Consider the following 18,489-nt stretch of genomic DNA (forward strand, 5'->3'; position numbering starts at 1 on the left):
TCGCACATGCTAGGCAAGCGGTCTACTGCTGAGCCACAGCCCAGCCCTACATCACCAGCCTTTTTTTAAAGAAAAATTTTTGTAGTTGTAGATGGACAGAATGCCTTTATTTTGTTTATATGAGGTGTTGAGAATTGAACCCAGTGCCTTGTACATGCAAGGCAAGTGCTCTACCACTGTGCCACAACCCTAACCCTTGATGAATATAGTATCTACTTAAAACACAAGAGCTGTAAACTCCCTAAAGTCAGGAATAGTAATCTTGCTTGCTATTTATAATCTATTTCCTGAGTTTTTGAGATATAGTATATCTCGAATATATGTAATGAATCAAACATTCTTTACATTAATGGTGTCATTCTGTGAAAATTTTGAATTCAAGGACACATAACCCCAGAGCCACATCCCCAACCCTGTTTTATATTTTATTTAGAGACAGGGTCTCACTGAGTTGCTTAGCTCCCTGCTGTTGCTGAGGCTGGCTTTGAACTTGCAATCCTCCTGCCTGTACCTCCTGAGCTGCTGGAATTACAGGCCCATTCTTTGACAACAAGTTTTCACTATTTGAAAATATGTCTTCATAAGAAACCATAAATATATTTTTATTTATATTAAATACACTTATAATAAATACATTTTCTTTTCTCCAGTGCGTCGTAATTGGTCTGCAGTCCACAGGAGAAGCTAGGACTTTAGAAGCCTTGGAAGAGGGCGGAGGAGAATTGAATGATTTTGTTTCAACTGCCAAGTAACATTTTTGGTTTTCTTCTTGAGTTTTTACTTAGATTAGTTCAAATGTTGGCATTTCCTTGAGGCAGAATTTTTTGTTCACTTATATTTTCAAAAGTTTACCCTTCTGGGTTTTTGCAATTCTGTTCTTGTTTATATTGCAGTGTCTTTTGGGAATTAATAATATAAAAATCTCATGATCCTGAAATGTTAAGCATTTTGCCAGTATTACACATAATATGTGAACTAACAGAAGAACTTAATTTTTGTGTTGTACATCTTAGAAATATGTGACAATGTGATTCGGTTTCAGTTAAGCTTTATGTATTTTTTATTTCGCAGAAGAATAGTAACTGTAGTCAGCCCCATTATAAGATATGCTAGAAAATATGGAAAACCCCCCATATATCCCCATACCTAAAAAAAAAAAAAATAGACCTGAGATCTTCCAAAATCTTAAAAAATTCTGATAATAAAATTAGTATATAATCTTTATACTCTTTCTTGCCTTTGGGAATACAGGTAAATACAACTGAGAACAGCTTAGCAAAATTTGTATTTTTCTGTGCTTAACTGCCTAGAACTGCCACCTGTCACATGTGGCTATTGAGCAGTTGAAATGACCTTTCCAGATTTAGTGCCATTAATGTAAAATACACACCAGATTTCAAAGGCTTCCTAAGGAAAAAAATATAAAACATCTTATTAAACATTGAAGTGCTATATTGCGTTAAAATGTTATCAAGTTTATATTTTCCTGTAGTAATATGAATTAAATTCTGGCTATCTACCATTGAGCTACATCCCAGCCATTTTATTATTCACTTATTTTTTAGAAACAGGGTTTTGGATATCTGATTTTTTTTCTCAAGAGTGATTGAATATAACCTGAGTTGTTAGGGGAGTCCAAAAGGTTAGCATTTGATTGCGAGTTTTCTTTGTAATTATATATTTGCCTGAATATATAATTCATTTAGGTTAACCTTGAACTTGTGATACCTCTGCATTAGCCTCCCAAGTCACTAATATTAAAGGATTAAGGGTATCTGCCACTACACCTTGCCCCCCCCCCCCAAAATAATGAATTTGATTGTGTTTATTTTGTGGCACCAGGAAGTAAATCCAGGGCCTCACAAATACTGGGTCACTTTGTTGCCCAGTCTGGGATTCTCCTGAGTAGCTGGTTTGGGGGTTGGTTTGTTGTTGTTGTTTTTTTTCCTTTTCCCAGTATTTGCTATTTTGCCCAGGCTGGTCTTGGCTCAAATGATCCTCCTGCCATGCCTCCAGGTAGTGGGACTACAGTTATGTTCTACTATACCCAGGTCTTTTACTTTATAGTGTAGCTATGAGGACATATGAAAACTGCTTATGTGATTTTGTGTACAATATAATAATTGTACAGATTTGACCTAGAAAATTAGAATTTATTTGAACTGGGTTGTGTTTTGTAAGATTGAGCAAAGTGTATTTTTTTCATAGAAATATATTTAGTAGGACTTTACATGTAATAAATTATTCTCTTTCCTACAGAGGAGTCCTACAGTCACTCATTGAAAAACACTTCCCTGCTCCAGATAGAAAGAAACTTTATAGTCTGCTGGGAATTGATCTGACGGCTCCAAGTAATAACAGCTCACCCAGAGATAGTCCTTGTAAAGAAAGTAAAGTAAAGAAGCGGAAAGGTGAGTGCTTTTCCTTAAATGTTAATGTTGAAAGAACTTAAATTTGAATTTTTTTTTAAAGAGAGAGAGAATTTTAATATTTATTTTTTAGTTTTCGGCGGACACAACATCTTTGTTTGTATGTGGTGCTGAGGATCGAACCCAGGCTGCACGCATGCCAGGCGAGCGCGCTACCGCTTAAGCCACATCCCTAGCCCAAATTTGAATATTTTGAAACAACTTTGTTTTATGAATGAACTACTGTCCTCATACTGGCAAGAGGTGGTCAGTTTTCACTGGTGTGCTTCTGTAGTATTGAGTGTGAAACTATACCCTGTTTTAATTTAGATCTTGAACAGTTGACAGGTGCTAGACGCTGTGGTCAAGCATTTGACCATATATTATGTTATTTAACCCACCAGAGGTCGTAGGAAATTAGATTTTGCTTTTTTAGTTTTATAGACAGGAAAACAAAAACACAAAAAAAGATAAATAGGTTCAGGAATGTTCCACCTTCACATGGCTAATGAACAATGCCATGTGGACCAAAATCTGGGACTTTCAATCGTTAGAACTGCCTTTTAATAAATAGAGTTGCGTGAGGAATTCAAAGAGCCTTTAGGCTGGGCATGGTGGTGCACACCTGTAATCCTAGTGGCTTGGGAAGCTGAGACAGGAGGATTGCAATTTGAAGGTCAGCCTCAGCAACTTTACCTAACCTTTTCGCAAAATGAAAAATGAAGGATTTGGGCAGGGTTTCATTGCAAATGCCTGTAATCCCAGGTACGCAGGAGGCTGAAGCAGGGATAGTAAGTTCAAGGCCAGTGTCAGCAACTTAGAGAAACTGGTGAAATGGCTGTCTCAAAAGCAAAAAAGGGTTGGGGATGTAGTTCATTGATAAAGTACCCCTGGGTTGAGTCCCCAGAACTAAAATAATAAGTAAAATAGTTCAGAACAACAGCTTGTTTACCTTTAAAAACGAGAATTTATAAATTGATACTTTATATGTATTCCATGACCATGAACCTGTATTTATTATTTGGGCTCTTCCCACAACCTGTTACACAATGAAATTGTGTTTGGCCCAGAGATTCCATCTTAAGTCTTTTGTCCTGAATTTGTTTTGAAATATGTGCACTTTGTAAGCAGGTCTGGAGTATGTTCTTGGATATCTGATTTTTTTCTCAAGAATCATTGAATATAACCTGAGTTGTTAGGTTATAACCAAAAGGTTAGCATTTGATTGCGAGTTTTCTTTGTAATTATATATTTGCCTAAATGTTTTCCGTCTGTGCTTCTCATTTGAATTAACTCATGACCTAAGTGTGATGTCCTGGTCTTTAAAAATGTATTTTGGCTAACTATCTTTTTTGCGACTTGAGAGTAGGTGAAGAAATAGCTCGAGAAGCCAAAAAAGCTCGAAAAGTTGGTGGCCTTACTGGTAGCAGTTCTGATGACAGTGGAAGTGAGTCCGATGCCTCTGACAATGAAGAAAGTGACTATGAGAGCTCTAAAAACATGAGCTCTGGAGACGATGATGATTTCAATCCGTTTAGAGATGAGTCTAGTGAAGATGATGAAGATGGTAAGTTTTTCTGTGTATTGGGTGTGAATGAAGGATATTATGCTCCAGGGTATTCGACAATGGAATATTAGCATCTTTTTTTCTGTGTAGTACAAATGGTCACATAGTCCTAACCTTTGCTTGGTGGGAAGCTCCTAGCTTATCTGTCTTTGGGAGGTTTGAACCTCATTTATGGCAGATGATAATCTGTTTTGAGCAGTTGTTTTAATTGAACTTCAAAATGTGGGATGGTGCCTGTGTTTATGGCAAGGTTATACTGGACATTGTGATGACGACTCAGAAGTATCAGTTCACAATATAAAAATATTCAAAGGTTAGGGGTTGTCTTCTTTAAATATTGTGTGTTCAACAGATGATTTGACATCTTTTCTTGACTTTCAGATCCCTGGTTAATCAGAAAAGATCACAAAAAAAACAAAGATAAAAAAAAGAAGAAGAGTATAGATCCAGATTCTATTCAAAGTGCCTTATTAGCATCAGGTCTTGGATCAAAACGACCTAGTTTTTCATCTACACCAGTTATCTCACCCGCTCCTAACAGTACACCAGGTATCTTTGTAGAAATGTGCTTATGTGCTTTATCTGTAATGTATGCTGTTTATTTATTGTGACAGTAGGGATTGAAGTCAGGGCACTCTACCACTGAGTTGATATCCCCAGCCCTGTAGTATTTTAATGTTTTTTGTTGTTGTTGTCAGTGGACTTTTATTTTACTTATATGTGGCGTAAGAATCGAATCCAGTGCCTCATACATGCAAGTTATAACCCCAGTGCTCTCTTTATTTTTTGTTTTGAGATGGTCTCACAAAGTTACCAAGGATGCCCTTGATCTTGCCACCCTGTTGACTCATCCTCCCCATTGTTGCGATTATAGGAGTACGCCACTGTGCCTGACTAAAATATGCTTTGTTGTGGTACTATGGACTGAACTCTTAGGTGCTCTACCACTGAGCTTTGTTATCCTCCCCCCCCCCTTCTTAGTTGTAGTTGGACATAATACCTTTATTCATTTTTTTATGTAGTGCTAAGGGTTGAACCCAACACCTCGCATATGCCAGGCAAGCACTTTACCACTGAGGCACAACCCCAGCCTCTATTTTCTATTTTGAGACAGGGTCTGGCTAAGTTGCCCAAGCTGGCCTCAAACTTGAAATCCTCCTGAGCCACTGGGATTATAGTCATGGGTCAACACACCCATCTTTAATATGGTTTTCTTCTGTGTGTGTGTGTGTGTGTAGTCTTTATATATATTTTTTCAGTTGTTGGACTTTCAGTTTATTGATTGATTGATTGATTGAGGTGCTAAGGATCAAACCAAGTGGTGCACGCCTCTGAGCCACAACCCCAGCCCCCAAAATTTACTTTTAAATGAAACAAGTTTTTAAACTTTGTATTGATTTTTTTTAAAAATATTCTTTTAAATCTAGCTAATAGTAATACCAACAGTAACAGTAGCCTCATAACAAGTCAGGATGCTGTGGAAAGGGCCCAACAGATGAAGAAAGACCTTCTGGATAAATTGGAAAAGCTTGCCGAAGACCTGCCGCCTAATACTCTGGATGAACTTATTGATGAGCTTGGTGGTCCAGAGAACGTTGCTGAGGTAAATGTGTGGGACTTTATTAGAGCTATGTCGTTTTGGTAACAATGTAGCCACTTTTAAAAGTTATAACTGAGTGGTATTTAAGCCCTGTGGAGTGACTTGTGGCATGGGTATCACCACATCATAATCTTTCTGGTTTCCTCTGGTAACTCTTAGAACACTCGTTCTACTCTAGTTGTCCTGGAGCTGATGAAATCTTGTCTCCAGTATACAAGTGTGTCTGGAGCCCTGAGTCTCAGTGCTTGCTACACTTGAATTAGAGTCCTTGTGATGGTGGCCATGTGTCAGTTTTTCTCAGGGACTATGTTGCAATATTGTCTATTTCTGCTACCTAAATTTCTTTAATGAAGGAGCTGCTGAGTTGCATGCCCCAGAGTCAAGTACCTTGTTGTAATGTCTTCATTTTTCTCAGATGACTGGCCGCAAGGGGCGGGTTGTGAGCAATGACGATGGAAGCATATCTTATGAGTCAAGATCTGAACTTGATGTGCCTGTGGAAATACTAAATATCACAGAAAAACAAAGATTTATGGATGGAGATAAGGTATGTTTTTCTTAGATGCTTTTATTTATAAAAAAGGGAAAGGAAGAATTCCCATATGTTAAGCTTTAGGGCTTTTTTCCCTATTAAAGTTACCTTTTGTGCGCAAATCCATGTGGTTCTATGGATTGACTCCGTGGCCTTGTGCATGCTAGGCAAGTGTTCTATCACTTTGCTACAACCTTCATCCTCACAGTTGTTTTTTTAAAAATGTTATAAAACTATGCCTAGTGTGGTGGTTCACATTTATCACCTGTAATGCCAACTGCTTGGTAGGCTGAGGCAAGAAATTGCAGATCAGCCTGGGCACATTAGTGAAACCCTATGTAAAAATAAAAGGGAGCTGAGGATGTGTAACTCAGTGCCAGAGTGTTTGCCTTGCATATTTAAGGCCCTGGATTGAATCCACAAGTGTGCATTAAAAAAGAAAAACCCCAAAACTATCAAGAAACATATCCGGTTCATTGTATTCAATTTATGATTAAATGATAATAAAAACATGTAAAATAGTCCCAGTTATTTACTAAAAAAGAATAATAGGCATGTAACTTCTGTCCTAAAGTTGTCTTCCCCCCCAAACACAATGCCTTTCTTCCTTCCTTCCTTCCTTCCTTTCCTTTGCTTTCCTTTCCTTTCCTTCCTCTCTTTCCTCTCTTTCCTTTCTTTCTTTTTTTTTTTTTTAATGTGGTGCTGAGGATCGAACCCGGGTCCCGCCCGTGCTAGACGAGCGCTCTATCGCTGAGCCACAATCCCAACCCCCTAAAGTTGTCTTCTAAAAATAAAAGGCAGTCATGGTACTGCACACCTGTAATCCCAGGTGGCTAAGACTGGAGTATCACAAGTTCCAGGACTCTGCAGCTAAGAGCCTGCCTCAAAGTAAAAAGAGCTGGCCATGTATAGGTCCATGGAAGACCGCCACTGGGTTCAGTCTCCAGTATTACCAAAGAGAAGACTTGCTCTCCTCCTGCCCCAGCCTCTGAAGTTATTGGGATTACAGGCCTGTACCACCATGCCCAGATTGTCCCCCACATTTAAACACGTTTTAGGATATTGTACTTACCTTACTATCTACATCCAACTGGTTACAAGCCCACTTGTAGCCATAAGGGAGACTTGGATAGCTGATCATGATTCTAGCTAGGCATTCATGTATCCAGCTAAAACTGGGAGTCCTATTATTGAGAAAGGCAGAAAATAGTATTTAATTAGGGCCTGCCCTGTTTGTGTACAAAAGTGATTTTTCTTTTTCTTATATTTAATATAGAATATTGCTATCATCTCAGAAGCTGCTAGCTCAGGTATTTCATTACAAGCAGATCGGAGAGCCAAAAATCAAAGGCGAAGAGTTCATATGACTTTGGAGTTACCATGGAGTGCTGATAGAGCAATTCAACAATTTGGTGAGTTCTTACACTGAATTTTACCAGGTGGATCCTGGGAATCATAGGGCAAGTGTGTACATACATAAAATTTTAGAACTTGAAATCTTGGATTTTGCACTTAAGGTATATTGTATATACATTATGACATATAGTGCTTCATGAATTGTTTTCTATTTTTAAAACTATCCGCTGGGCATGTTGGTGCATGCCTGTAATCCCAGTGGGTCCAGAGGCTAAGACAGGACGATCATGAGTTCAAAGCCAGCCTTAGCAACTTAGTGAGGCCCAAGCAATTCAGTGAGAACCTCTCTCTAAATAATGTATTAAAAAGCACTGGGGATGTGGCTCAGTGGTGAAGTGCCCCTCGGTTCAATCCGTGGCATACAAAGCCCGCCCCCTGAATAGAGAGAGAGAGAGAGATATCTGGGAGACTTCATGGGCTTTCTGGCATTTTATCTAAGAATGGGGCTTCTTATAAGTATCTTCATTTTGGACCTGTAGGATTTATGGGGTTTGTGTTAGCAGCATCTCTTTCTTCCATGTCCCTTTTTCAGTCCTCAGGAGCTCTACTAATGGTACATCATTAGTGCTTTCCATTTTCATATTCCTGACACATGGTAATTTAATATCAACAATTTTGGCAGAATCCAAAGTGCCCGCATATTAGCAACATTATGGTTACCCAAAACTAAGCAATAATGATACGTTGAGTATTTAAGTCTCACAAAAGGTTCTGTTTCCTCATAAGGGGGAGTATTCCTCTGAATTTGCATTTCTTTTGTCAGTATTTTCACCTGTGTACTTTTGGGTAGCTATGGAAAATGTTAACAATTTCTTTGTTTTCCTCTTAATGGGTTATTCAGTATAAGCTTAATTTTAAATGCTAGGAAAATATCTCAGAGTATCTGTCTCTAGTGAATGTAATCATTGACATCTAAGAAAATGTTGTTACAGGAAGAACTCATAGATCAAACCAAGTTACTGCTCCCGAGTACGTCTTTTTGATTTCTGAGTTGGCGGGAGAACAAAGATTTGCATCTATTGTTGCTAAAAGACTTGAGAGTTTGGTAAGTTTTTGAGTAGTCTAGTGTGTAAAAGATGGTCTGTGTTACCTGTCTTCTAGTAAGGGGGCTAACCATGCTTTGATTGGAAATTGTGTTTTGCTAGGGGGCCCTTACACATGGAGACAGGCGAGCAACAGAATCCAGGGACCTGAGCAGGTTCAACTTTGATAATAAGGTATGTTTTGGCATTCAGTATTTTTGAAAACTTGTGGAAGTATGTGATGTCTATAGTGACAAAAGGAAAAGAGGTTACTGTTTAAAACTGAAAATGGGCTGGGGCTGTAGCTCACTGGTAGAACACTTAACTAGCAAGTGTGAGGCATGGATTCAATCCCCAGTACTGCCAAAAATATAATTGAAAACTCTGCCTGCAGTTTTAGTTTTGCTTTTATATTATGACTTCCTTTAAGACGGAATTTCAAATATATGTTACATCTTTAGTGAGCCTACTGCAATATAGTTATCTTTCCACTTCTTTTGGGAAATAGAAATATAATAAATAGGAATGAATCAAGTGCAAGTTCCTGGAAGTGTAAAGCAAATTATTGTTTATTGAACAATGTGTACATAGGCTTGATCTCGGCAACAGAATAGACATACAGTGTGGCATGTGGAGAGCACTTGCATAGCATATAGGAGGTACTGACATATCAAATATATAGATAATTGAGAACTTTTAGTCTTGAATTCTTCAGTACAATAATAGTTTATTCAGTCTAAAATGTAATTGAAAAATGTTGTAAGTGCTGAAAGTGGGTTAAAATATTTTGGTTTTTATTGTAGTATGGAAGAAATGCTTTAGAAATTGTTATGAAATCCATTGTAAATTTGGACTCTCCTATGGTATCACCACCTCCAGACTATCCCGGAGAATTCTTTAAAGGTAATTTTTAAAAATAGTGATAACAAAAAAGTCATAACCATGAAGAATACTTACTGACAGGAATATATTAAAACCTGTTCTAACATTTATTATTTTTTAGTTTTTATTTTTCTTTGAACACAACTTATAAACTTCAGATAACTTAGTTTACTTTTTATAATAAACAGATTGGTTATAAGTAACTGAATTCATATGAAAGTGCTTTTGCTCTTGGCAGAATTTATTGCATGTTGTCTTAGAACTGAACTTACTTGAAGAGGGTAGTTTTTTTAAAAATTAAATCACTCTGCCAAATACCTTTTAAAATTTCATTTTAATGTTAAAAAAACCTCAAGGTGAATAATCTGGGGGATGGGTTTTGTGGGGATTGTAGATGAAAGGACATAGTAACCATTGTAAAAACTAGGTAATGGGCACATGTGGCTTATAGGATCTTCTTTTTTGAAATTTTCATACTTAAAAAAAATCCTTGCTAGTACTATGGAAATTACTCATTCCAAATTTATAAATCTATACTTTTCTCACCCCGTTAATATAAGTAGTTTAGATTTTAGTAGTTCGGAAAACTGAAAATATTTTGAAATATAAGGAGAGACCAGGTAACTTAAAGCGTTGTCATTGTGGAATTGACATTTTTCACTAGAAAGTGCTTTCCAGTATATCAGGACATACTAATATGCATCTGTAATAGTCTATGTTGACCTTCCAGATAAGGGTAGTCATCATCCCTGTCTTTTGATAGAAGAAATGACAAAGCTTTAACTCAGTTCTTATTTTCCTTCAGAGACCTCCAATGACCAAGAAAGGAGACTCTTTCTCTTTCACTTTTTTGATCATTGGAGGAAGTATACAAAATTACTGTTATTATTAAATGATCACTTATTCATTGTAAATAATGAAAATCAACTAAAGTATAGTGAAACTGGGCATGGTGATGGATATCTTATAATTTCAGTTACTCAAGAGGCTGCTGAGGTGGGAGGATCTTAAGTTTGAGGCCAGCCTCAGCAATTTAGTGAGACCCTATCTCAAAATAAAAAATGGGCTGTGGAGCTGGGTGCGATGGTGTATGCCTGTAATCCCAGCAGCTCTAGAGGCTGAGGCAAGAGGATCATGAGTTCAAAGCCAGCCTCAGCAACTTAGCAAGGTCTTAAGCAACTCAGTGAGACCCTGTCTCTAAATAAAGTACAAAAAAGGGCTGTGGATGTGGTTCAATGGTCAAGTGCCCCTGAGTTCAATCCCTGGTACAAAAAAAGGGGAGCTGTGGATGTAGCTCAATGGTAGAGCAACCCTGGGCTCAATTTCTAGTAACCCCTCTCTCCAGAATGACAAGTTAATAGTCACATTTAATTTTTAACCCTGAAATCACAGAAATTGACGGTGTGAACAGAGGCAGCACTCCACATCTTTTCTCTATTTAACAGCTGGGGTGTTCCTTTATTTACTTATTGTGTTCATTTATTTTATGGTACTAGGGAGCAAACCCAGGGTCTCATACATGCTAATAGCAATAATAATCTGACAGTTTATTCACTTACTTTGTTCAGATGGTTTCCTATTTTTTGCCACCAGAAACAGTGCTGAACTTACACAGCTATCCTTACATATAGGTGATTTTTCCCCAATTGGAGTGATTCCCAAAAGGAGAAGTCTGGGTCAGAGTTGACCCTCTTCGCTTATTTACTCTTATTCTGTAAGTTTGGGTTGGAACCTATATACCTTTTTTTTTTCCTTTTGGTATTTGGTGTTTGGGTTTTCTTCTTTCTTTTACAATACTCATGTTTGAATCCAAGGCCTTGTGCATGCTAGCCATGTGCTCTATCACTGAGCTCTACTCCCAATCTCCTACTTTTTTTAAAAAAAAGTCCATAAACTCCCCTCTTAGTATTAGAATTCAAGGCATATTGACTACGTGTTATTTACCTTTTGCATTACTTTGTCAATAATGGTAACATCTGGATAGAAGAATTATTATGTTATTAATTTATACAATTATTTGATCAATATTCTGCTGATTGTCCAAAATGGTTGAGATTCTGTGCATGACAGCTGCATAAAGAAAGGTCTCCATTGTGTGGTATTGCTATTGGAAAGATATTTTAATGAAGGTCCATGGGTATATACATTTCAATAAGTCACCTTCTTAGCAAGCACAAGGTGTCCTGGGTTTGAACCCCCGTACCCTAGGAAAGAAAAAACAAGAAAGAAGGTAATATAGTATGAGGTTTGAGTACTGCAGGATTTTGGAGTGGCTAAAGACCTTTGGGGACTGTGAGTATCACTTTATTCATCTACTTGGAACTGTGGAAGATATGTAGGTTGAAATTTTTCCCCGTCTTCTGTCCTTGGAGATCGAACCCAGGGTCTTCCACACGATAGTCCTGTGCTCTACCACTAAGCAGCATCCCCAGCCCTTTTTGTTTTTGATGAGGTCTTGCTAACTTGCCCAAGCTGGTCTCCAAGTTGTAATCCTCCTACCTCAGCATCCCCAGTAGCTGGAATTTACAGGGCTGTGCCACCATGCCCGGATGGGCTGGATCTTAACGTAGAATTATTTATCTAGTTAGATTAGTTGTGTAATAGCTCATTGGATTGTTTGAATTAGGCTTCTTACAAATTTATTTTCTTACAGATGTTCGACAAGGACTGATAGGAGTTGGCCTGATCAATGTAGAAGATCGCTCGGGAATTCTTACTCTTGATAAAGGTAGTATTGTTAACTTTGTATGTGCATGTAATGCTTAAATTAGTGAAGTCCATTTTGTCATATTTGTTTTTGTCAACAGAGAGGAAGCTTTTAGGTCAGTAGTTGTGTTCTTGTTTTTGTTTTTGCACCGTCTTTGGGTGCTGGGGATCAAACCCAGGGCCTCATGCATGCCAGGGAAGATTACTGTATCTCTGAGCCATATCCCCAGCCTTAGTCAATAGTTCTTAATCTATCATTATTGACCACTCTGTGTGCTTTTGGGTATTGTGGTTTATTCAAATGAAGTGAAAAGTCTATTACGCCTACTGAGCAGTAGTTCTCAAACCTGACTGCAAATATGATCAACTGTTTAACTTTTAAGTAATACTGGCTCCAGGTGTGGAGCACAGATGGTGGTAGTTTTCCAAAGCTTACAAGTGTTCCAGACAAGGTTGAGATTCACTGGTTTTCATAGGACTTAGAACTTAGTTCTAAGTTTTTTTGTATATGTTTATGGTGATGAGGATTCAAGCCAGGGACACTTTACCACTGACCTGTATCCCTAGCCTTGTTATTTTAAGACAGGGTCTTGGGCTGGGGATGAGGCTCAAGTAGTAGCACACTCACCTAGCATGCGTGAGGCACTGGGTTCGATTCTCAGCACCACATAAGTATAAAATGAAGATATTATGTCCACCTAAAACTAAAAAATAAAAATAAGTTTTTTTTTAAAAGGCAGTTTCAAAAAAAAAAAAGACAGGGTCCTACAAGTTGTCCAGGCTGGCCTTGAACTTGCAGTCCACCTGCTTCAGCCTCCTAAGTAGCTTGGCTGACAAGCATGTGCCACTGCTCCCAACTTGAGTGAAGATTTAATGTTGATGAACCAGTTCTAAATTGTGTTCATAATTTTCCTTTAGCAAAGTTGAAAACGCCAAAAATCAATTTGCCAACATGTCCTGAATGTGCACTACAGTGCTAATGGCTAAAGGTAGAAATGGGCAAATTATAGCCCTATTGTAGGGACAGCATAAGAGTTGAAAGGGAAGACTTTGCAAAATAATGTGGAAGTTGAAGTTTGTCTCGAGGGATAAGAAGAATTTTAATTAACATTTGAATGCATGAAATTGTTCATATAATCTTGTTGCAGATTATAACAACATAGGAAAATTCTTAAATAGAATTCTGGGCATGGAGGTACATCAGCAGAATGCATTGTTTCAGTATTTTGCGGACACACTTACTGCCGTTGTGCAAAATGCCAAAAAAAATGGAAGATATGATATGGGAATCCTAGGTAAGTGAGGAATTTTTAACATGTCACATGAATTCCTAATCAGTGTTCATTTTACATTTACATGTTGCTTTTTTCTCATTTAAGATCTTGGTTCTGGAGATGAAAAGGTGAGGAAAAGTGATGTTAAGAAGTTTCTGACTCCAGGATATTCAACTTCTGGCCACGTAGAATTATACACAGTAAGTTTAAAAAGTGTGTTCATGTTCGTGTTCGATTGTGTGATGGGCATTTACAGAGCTAATTTAATTTAAATCCCGTGATTTCTTTTACAGATTAGTGTAGAGAGGGGAATGTCTTGGGAGGAAGCAACCAAGATTTGGGCGGAGCTGACAGGACCAGATGACGGCTTTTACTTGTCACTGCAAGTACGATGTCTCCTTTGGATCTTGGCTGCTCAAATACATGATGCTTTTTACTGCCAGCATCTGTCTCTTCCCTTTTTTTTGTACATTTATGGTTGTTTCTGTCTCTGTTGTGATGGTTTATTCTTGTGATTGTATGTTTATCCGTTTTACATGCTTTTTTACTTAATATATTTACAGGGTCACTACTACACTCAAGTTCATAATTTTAATTTATTCTTAGTAAATCAAATCTTTTTAAAAAATAATATAACAGTTTTCTTTAATCTTCTTAATGCTTCATGGGTTTTTTGTTGTTTTTTGGAGGTTTTTTTTGAGTGATGTAGAAGTGCTTGTGGGAATATTGCCTTGAGTTGCTGCCAGCTAGTCAGTTTTTCTCTGCCCCTATACTTAAGAGACATGTTTACCATAGACAAAGTCATAGGTTCACATTTTTTCCCTTGGCATCTTAAATGTGCTACTGTGTTCTTCTGGGATAAAAGGTTGTCCTCAAAGTTTCTGGTGCTCTGGTCTTTCTTTCTTTGTTTCTTTCTTTCTTCCTTCTTCTTTTTTATTTATTTATTTTAATTTATTTTTTTAAGTTGTAGGTGGACACAGTGCCTTTATTTTATTTATGTGGTGTTGAGGATTGAACCCCGGGCTTCACACATGCAAGACAAGCATTTTACCGATGAGCTCCAGCCCCAGCCCCTTTCTTTCATTTTTAATTTATTTCTTTTGCCTAAATGCTCAAAGAATGTTCTCTTTAAAATATAGTAATTTTGCCAGATGCAGTGGTGCATGCCTATAATCCCATCGACTTAGGAGGCTGAGGCAGGAGGATTGTGAGATCAAACCCAGCAATTTAGCAAGGTCCTAAGCAGCTCAGAGAGACCCTGTCTCTAATAAAATATAAAAAAGAGCTGGGGATGTGGGTTGGTGGTTAAGCAATCCTGGATTCAGTCCCTGGTAAATAAATAAATATAGTAGTTTCACTATATTGTCAGGAATGTTTTATGCTTTCAGTAGTTTCAAATCTTATTTCAGAAAATTTTATAAATTTTATTTTTTGAATTATTTCTCATATTCTTCTTTTTTGGCTTTCTCCCGTATTGGGGCTTATATTAATGTTATTTATTTGTTTGTTTGTTTATGTGGACCTATATTATATAAACATATTATTTTAATTATTTTGAAGGATACATTTCAGTAGCATTAATTATAGTCACAGTATTTTGCAACCCATCACCAACTTCTGTCCAAAAGTTTTAATTATCCCAAACTCAGACCATTAAGCCATAATGCCCCATTATGCCAGCTACCACTGTTCTACTTATTCTATGAATTTGTCTATTCTAGATACCTAATGTAAATTGAATCATACTATATTTGCTTTTTTATGTCTGACTTATTTCCCTTAGTCTAATGTCTTCCAGGTTTATTCATATTATGGCATGTGTTGGAGCCTCCTCATTCCTTTTTGAAAAGGATGGACAATATTCCATTGGTTGTAAATTCACATTTTGGAACTATTTATGGAGTGACAGCTGTAAAGACAGAGATCAACTGCAGTGGGGCTGGAGATGTAGCTCAGTGGTAGAGTGAGTGCTTAGCATATGCAAGGTCTTGGTTGGATGTCCAGTGCCAAAAATAAATAAGTGCATGAGGGAATCATATACGATGGTGTCATAAACAGTATAATTCCCTTAACCTTTCTGTAAAAGGCCCAATTGATAATAACTGTGTCAGGTTTTGAAAGTAATCTCTGGTCTATGTTATATATCCTTTCTTTTTTTTTTTATTTCTTTTTCTCTCTTTCCTTCCTTTTTTGAACTGTACTTAAACTTAGGAGCCTCAGGCTAGAGTTGGTCTATAAGTCCAATTTGCTGGTTCCTGATTTAAAGTAGAGCCCTCAAACCATCTGGCTTCTAGTTTGTAGTTTTGGAGTTTTGAGTTTTTTTCCTTTTCTGTAAGATGTGGTCTTATTTTGTTGCTCAGGGTGACCTTGAACTCCTGGGCTCAAGTGATCCTCCTGCTGCAACCTCCTGAGTATCTGTATCTATAGACATATACCACCATGCCTGGCTTGCTTGCTTGTTAGTTTTGAGCGGTGCTGGGAGAATTTTTTTAATGGATGTGGATTCACGTGCATCTAAAAGAATTTAGAGCCAGGCGTGGTGGTGCACACCTGTAATACCAGCAAATGTCTTAAAATAAAAAGAAGTGGGGATGTAGTTCAGTGGTCAAGCCCCCTTAGATTCAATTCTCCATACAAAAAGAAAAAAATTTTTTTTGAGAAATCGTTATATACTTTGCCCGCTTCCCTTTATGGTAATATTTTGCAAGACTGTAGTATCACAATTATGATGTTAACAATTAATCAAATAGGATGTTAATAATTAACCTAGTTTAGGGGCTGGGGATATAGCTCATTTGGTAGAGTGCTTGCCTCCCATGCACAAGGTATGGGTTCAATTCCCAGCACCACTAAATAACCCATTTTATTCAGGTTTTCCCCTAGATTGGATTTTGATTAATTAGTTTAAATAGGGTGCTGTTGTTTTTTTAATTGAAATTATTGTCAGAATTGGTTGAAAGTTCTGATTTTTAGCTCCCCTTGAGTAGAAGGATGTGGTAATTGGTTTCCCACATGGCAGTCGGAGACTGGATCCCAAGGGCAATAGTTCTAGAGGGGCATCATTCCAGGAATGTGCAGCCATTTGTCTCTGAACCTCCACAGCATTAAGCAGACATGCGTTATGTGTATAATGTGTGCTATCCTTAAGCAGCAGTGGAAAGGGTCACCTTTATTTCCCTTATACCATGATGATTTATTTTGTAACTGTAACTAGTTAGCATGACACTTATAGGACATTGCATGTCCTCTAAGGGACAGTTAGTGTGTTTCACATCATCTGATGGAAACTTTAAAAGTGTAATTTTCCCTTTATTATTTTGTGACTTTACTATAATTATGTAAATTATAGTAAAAAAATTTTTTTTAAACTTGAACAGGTAAAAGACAAAGCATCTTTAACGTCCACAAATTAGAGAGTGAAATACTGCCTTTTAACCATTGTAAGACGTGGCTTTTATCATAATATAAAATTAATAGCTCAGTGAGCGCTGTTATATTGTGTGGAGGAGGTGGTAAAGCATTTGTGTTATAAAATTTTCCCTCCATTTCCATACTAGAGACTATTGCTTGGAGCTGGGCACAGTGGTGCATGTCTATAATCCCAGCGGCTCAGGAGGCTGAGATCGGAGGATCACTAGTTCAGAGCCAGCCTCAGCAAAAAGTGAGGCGCTAAATAACTCAGTGTAGACCCTGTCTCTAAGTAAAATACAAAATAGGGCTGGGGATGTGGCTCAGTGGTCGAGTACTCCTGGGTTCAATTCCCAGTACCCCCCACCAAAAAAAAAAGAGAGAATTGCTTGGAAGTTCTGTACCTTATTAAAGAAGAAATAATTCCTTTTCCTCAAATACCTCTTATAAGTCCAAATTTTAAAAAAATTAAAAATATTCAGCCAAGACTAAGTATAGTGCACACCTTTTAATCTGAGCTGTTTGGGAGACTACCCTGGGCAGTTTATTGAGACCTTTCTTCAAAATGAGAAGGGCTGGGGGCTACAGTTGTGGTTCAGTGGTAGTGTGCTCACCTAGCATGCTTGAGGCACTGGATTTGATCCTCAGCACCACATAAAAATAAAAGAAAGGTATTGTGTCCACCTACAACTAAAAATATATGTATTTTAAAAAATAAATGTGAAGGGCTGGGGTTACAGCCCAATGGTAGAGCATGTTCAGTCCCTAGTATTGCAAAAAAAGTTTTGTTTTTTGTTTTGTTAAGAGAGAAAATTTTTAATATTTTTAGTTTTCGGCGGACACAACATCTTTGTTTGTATGTGGTGCTGAGGATCGAACCCGGGCCGCACGCATGCCAGGCGAGCGCGCTACCACTTGAACCACATCCCCAGCCCCCAAAAAAGTTTTAAAAATAATAAATTACACATATCTCTTAAAGCCAATATATTGGTTCATGCCTGTAGTCCCACTAAGGAGACTTGAGTCAGGAGAATCATTTGAACCAAGGCCAGCCTGAGCAACATAGACCCCAAATCTCCAAAATAATAAAGGTCAAAAATATAGACTTAATTTCCATGTTTCCTTAGAGTTTCCTTTTCTGCATACTTAGTCACTCTTAATTTGCTCAGCATTTTGGCTTTCTGCTGTCATAGCCTTGCTGTTCACAGAAAGCTTATATAGGACATCATGCTTTGTCTCATTTCAACTCACAACCACCCTGGGATACAGGGAAAGGAAGGGCGCGTTGATGGAGAGCCCAAAGACAAGAGGGCCAGGCTCTCTGGAGGGCATTTTGGAGGAGGTTGAATTTTATTGCAACTGAAAGAGCTTTCTCTAGCAGTTTTTATGAAAATTTTAAAATATAAAGCAGAGATGAAAAAGTTTTCCTGAGGTACCCTAATGTATACCACCTAGATTACAAATAATAGTCTAGTAGTTGTGTTATATGTATTTTTTTCCCTCTCAGACTGCTTGACTGTACAGAGACTAGAAGAAGCAAAATTGTCTGTATTGGACATTCATACTTTAAAAGCTTATTTCTAACATTTTTCTAAAGAATACCATGGCCCTCAACCTGTGTTTTTAGCCAGATTTATGTTGCTGCCTCTCTGGTATGGCCTTGTTAAAGTCTAA

At 37.6% G+C, this 18,489-nt stretch overlaps 1 protein-coding gene across 5 annotated transcripts in view; it reads left to right on the plus strand.

The window, feature by feature from the left end:
• Window positions 1-18,489, plus strand: part of Sbno1 (strawberry notch homolog 1) — a 57,499-nt gene that overhangs the window by 32,244 nt on the left and 6,766 nt on the right. For all 5 annotated transcript variants that reach the window (XM_015502421.2, XM_015502423.2, XM_048785509.1 and 2 more), the window contains 14 exons: window positions 651-748; window positions 2,260-2,411; window positions 3,778-3,975; window positions 4,357-4,524; window positions 5,403-5,578; window positions 5,991-6,122; window positions 7,384-7,519; window positions 8,456-8,568; window positions 8,669-8,740; window positions 9,349-9,448; window positions 12,081-12,155; window positions 13,282-13,428; window positions 13,513-13,607; window positions 13,701-13,793. In XM_015502421.2, coding sequence (XP_015357907.1) covers window positions 651-748; window positions 2,260-2,411; window positions 3,778-3,975; window positions 4,357-4,524; window positions 5,403-5,578; window positions 5,991-6,122; window positions 7,384-7,519; window positions 8,456-8,568; window positions 8,669-8,740; window positions 9,349-9,448; window positions 12,081-12,155; window positions 13,282-13,428; window positions 13,513-13,607; window positions 13,701-13,793 — 1,755 coding nt within the window. The remainder of the gene's footprint in view (window positions 1-650; window positions 749-2,259; window positions 2,412-3,777; window positions 3,976-4,356; window positions 4,525-5,402; window positions 5,579-5,990; window positions 6,123-7,383; window positions 7,520-8,455; window positions 8,569-8,668; window positions 8,741-9,348; window positions 9,449-12,080; window positions 12,156-13,281; window positions 13,429-13,512; window positions 13,608-13,700; window positions 13,794-18,489) is intronic.

The sequence above is a fragment of the Marmota marmota genome, unplaced genomic scaffold, assembly GCF_001458135.2.
Source record: "Marmota marmota marmota unplaced genomic scaffold, marMar, whole genome shotgun sequence".
Lineage (NCBI taxonomy): Eukaryota > Metazoa > Chordata > Mammalia > Rodentia > Sciuridae > Marmota > Marmota marmota.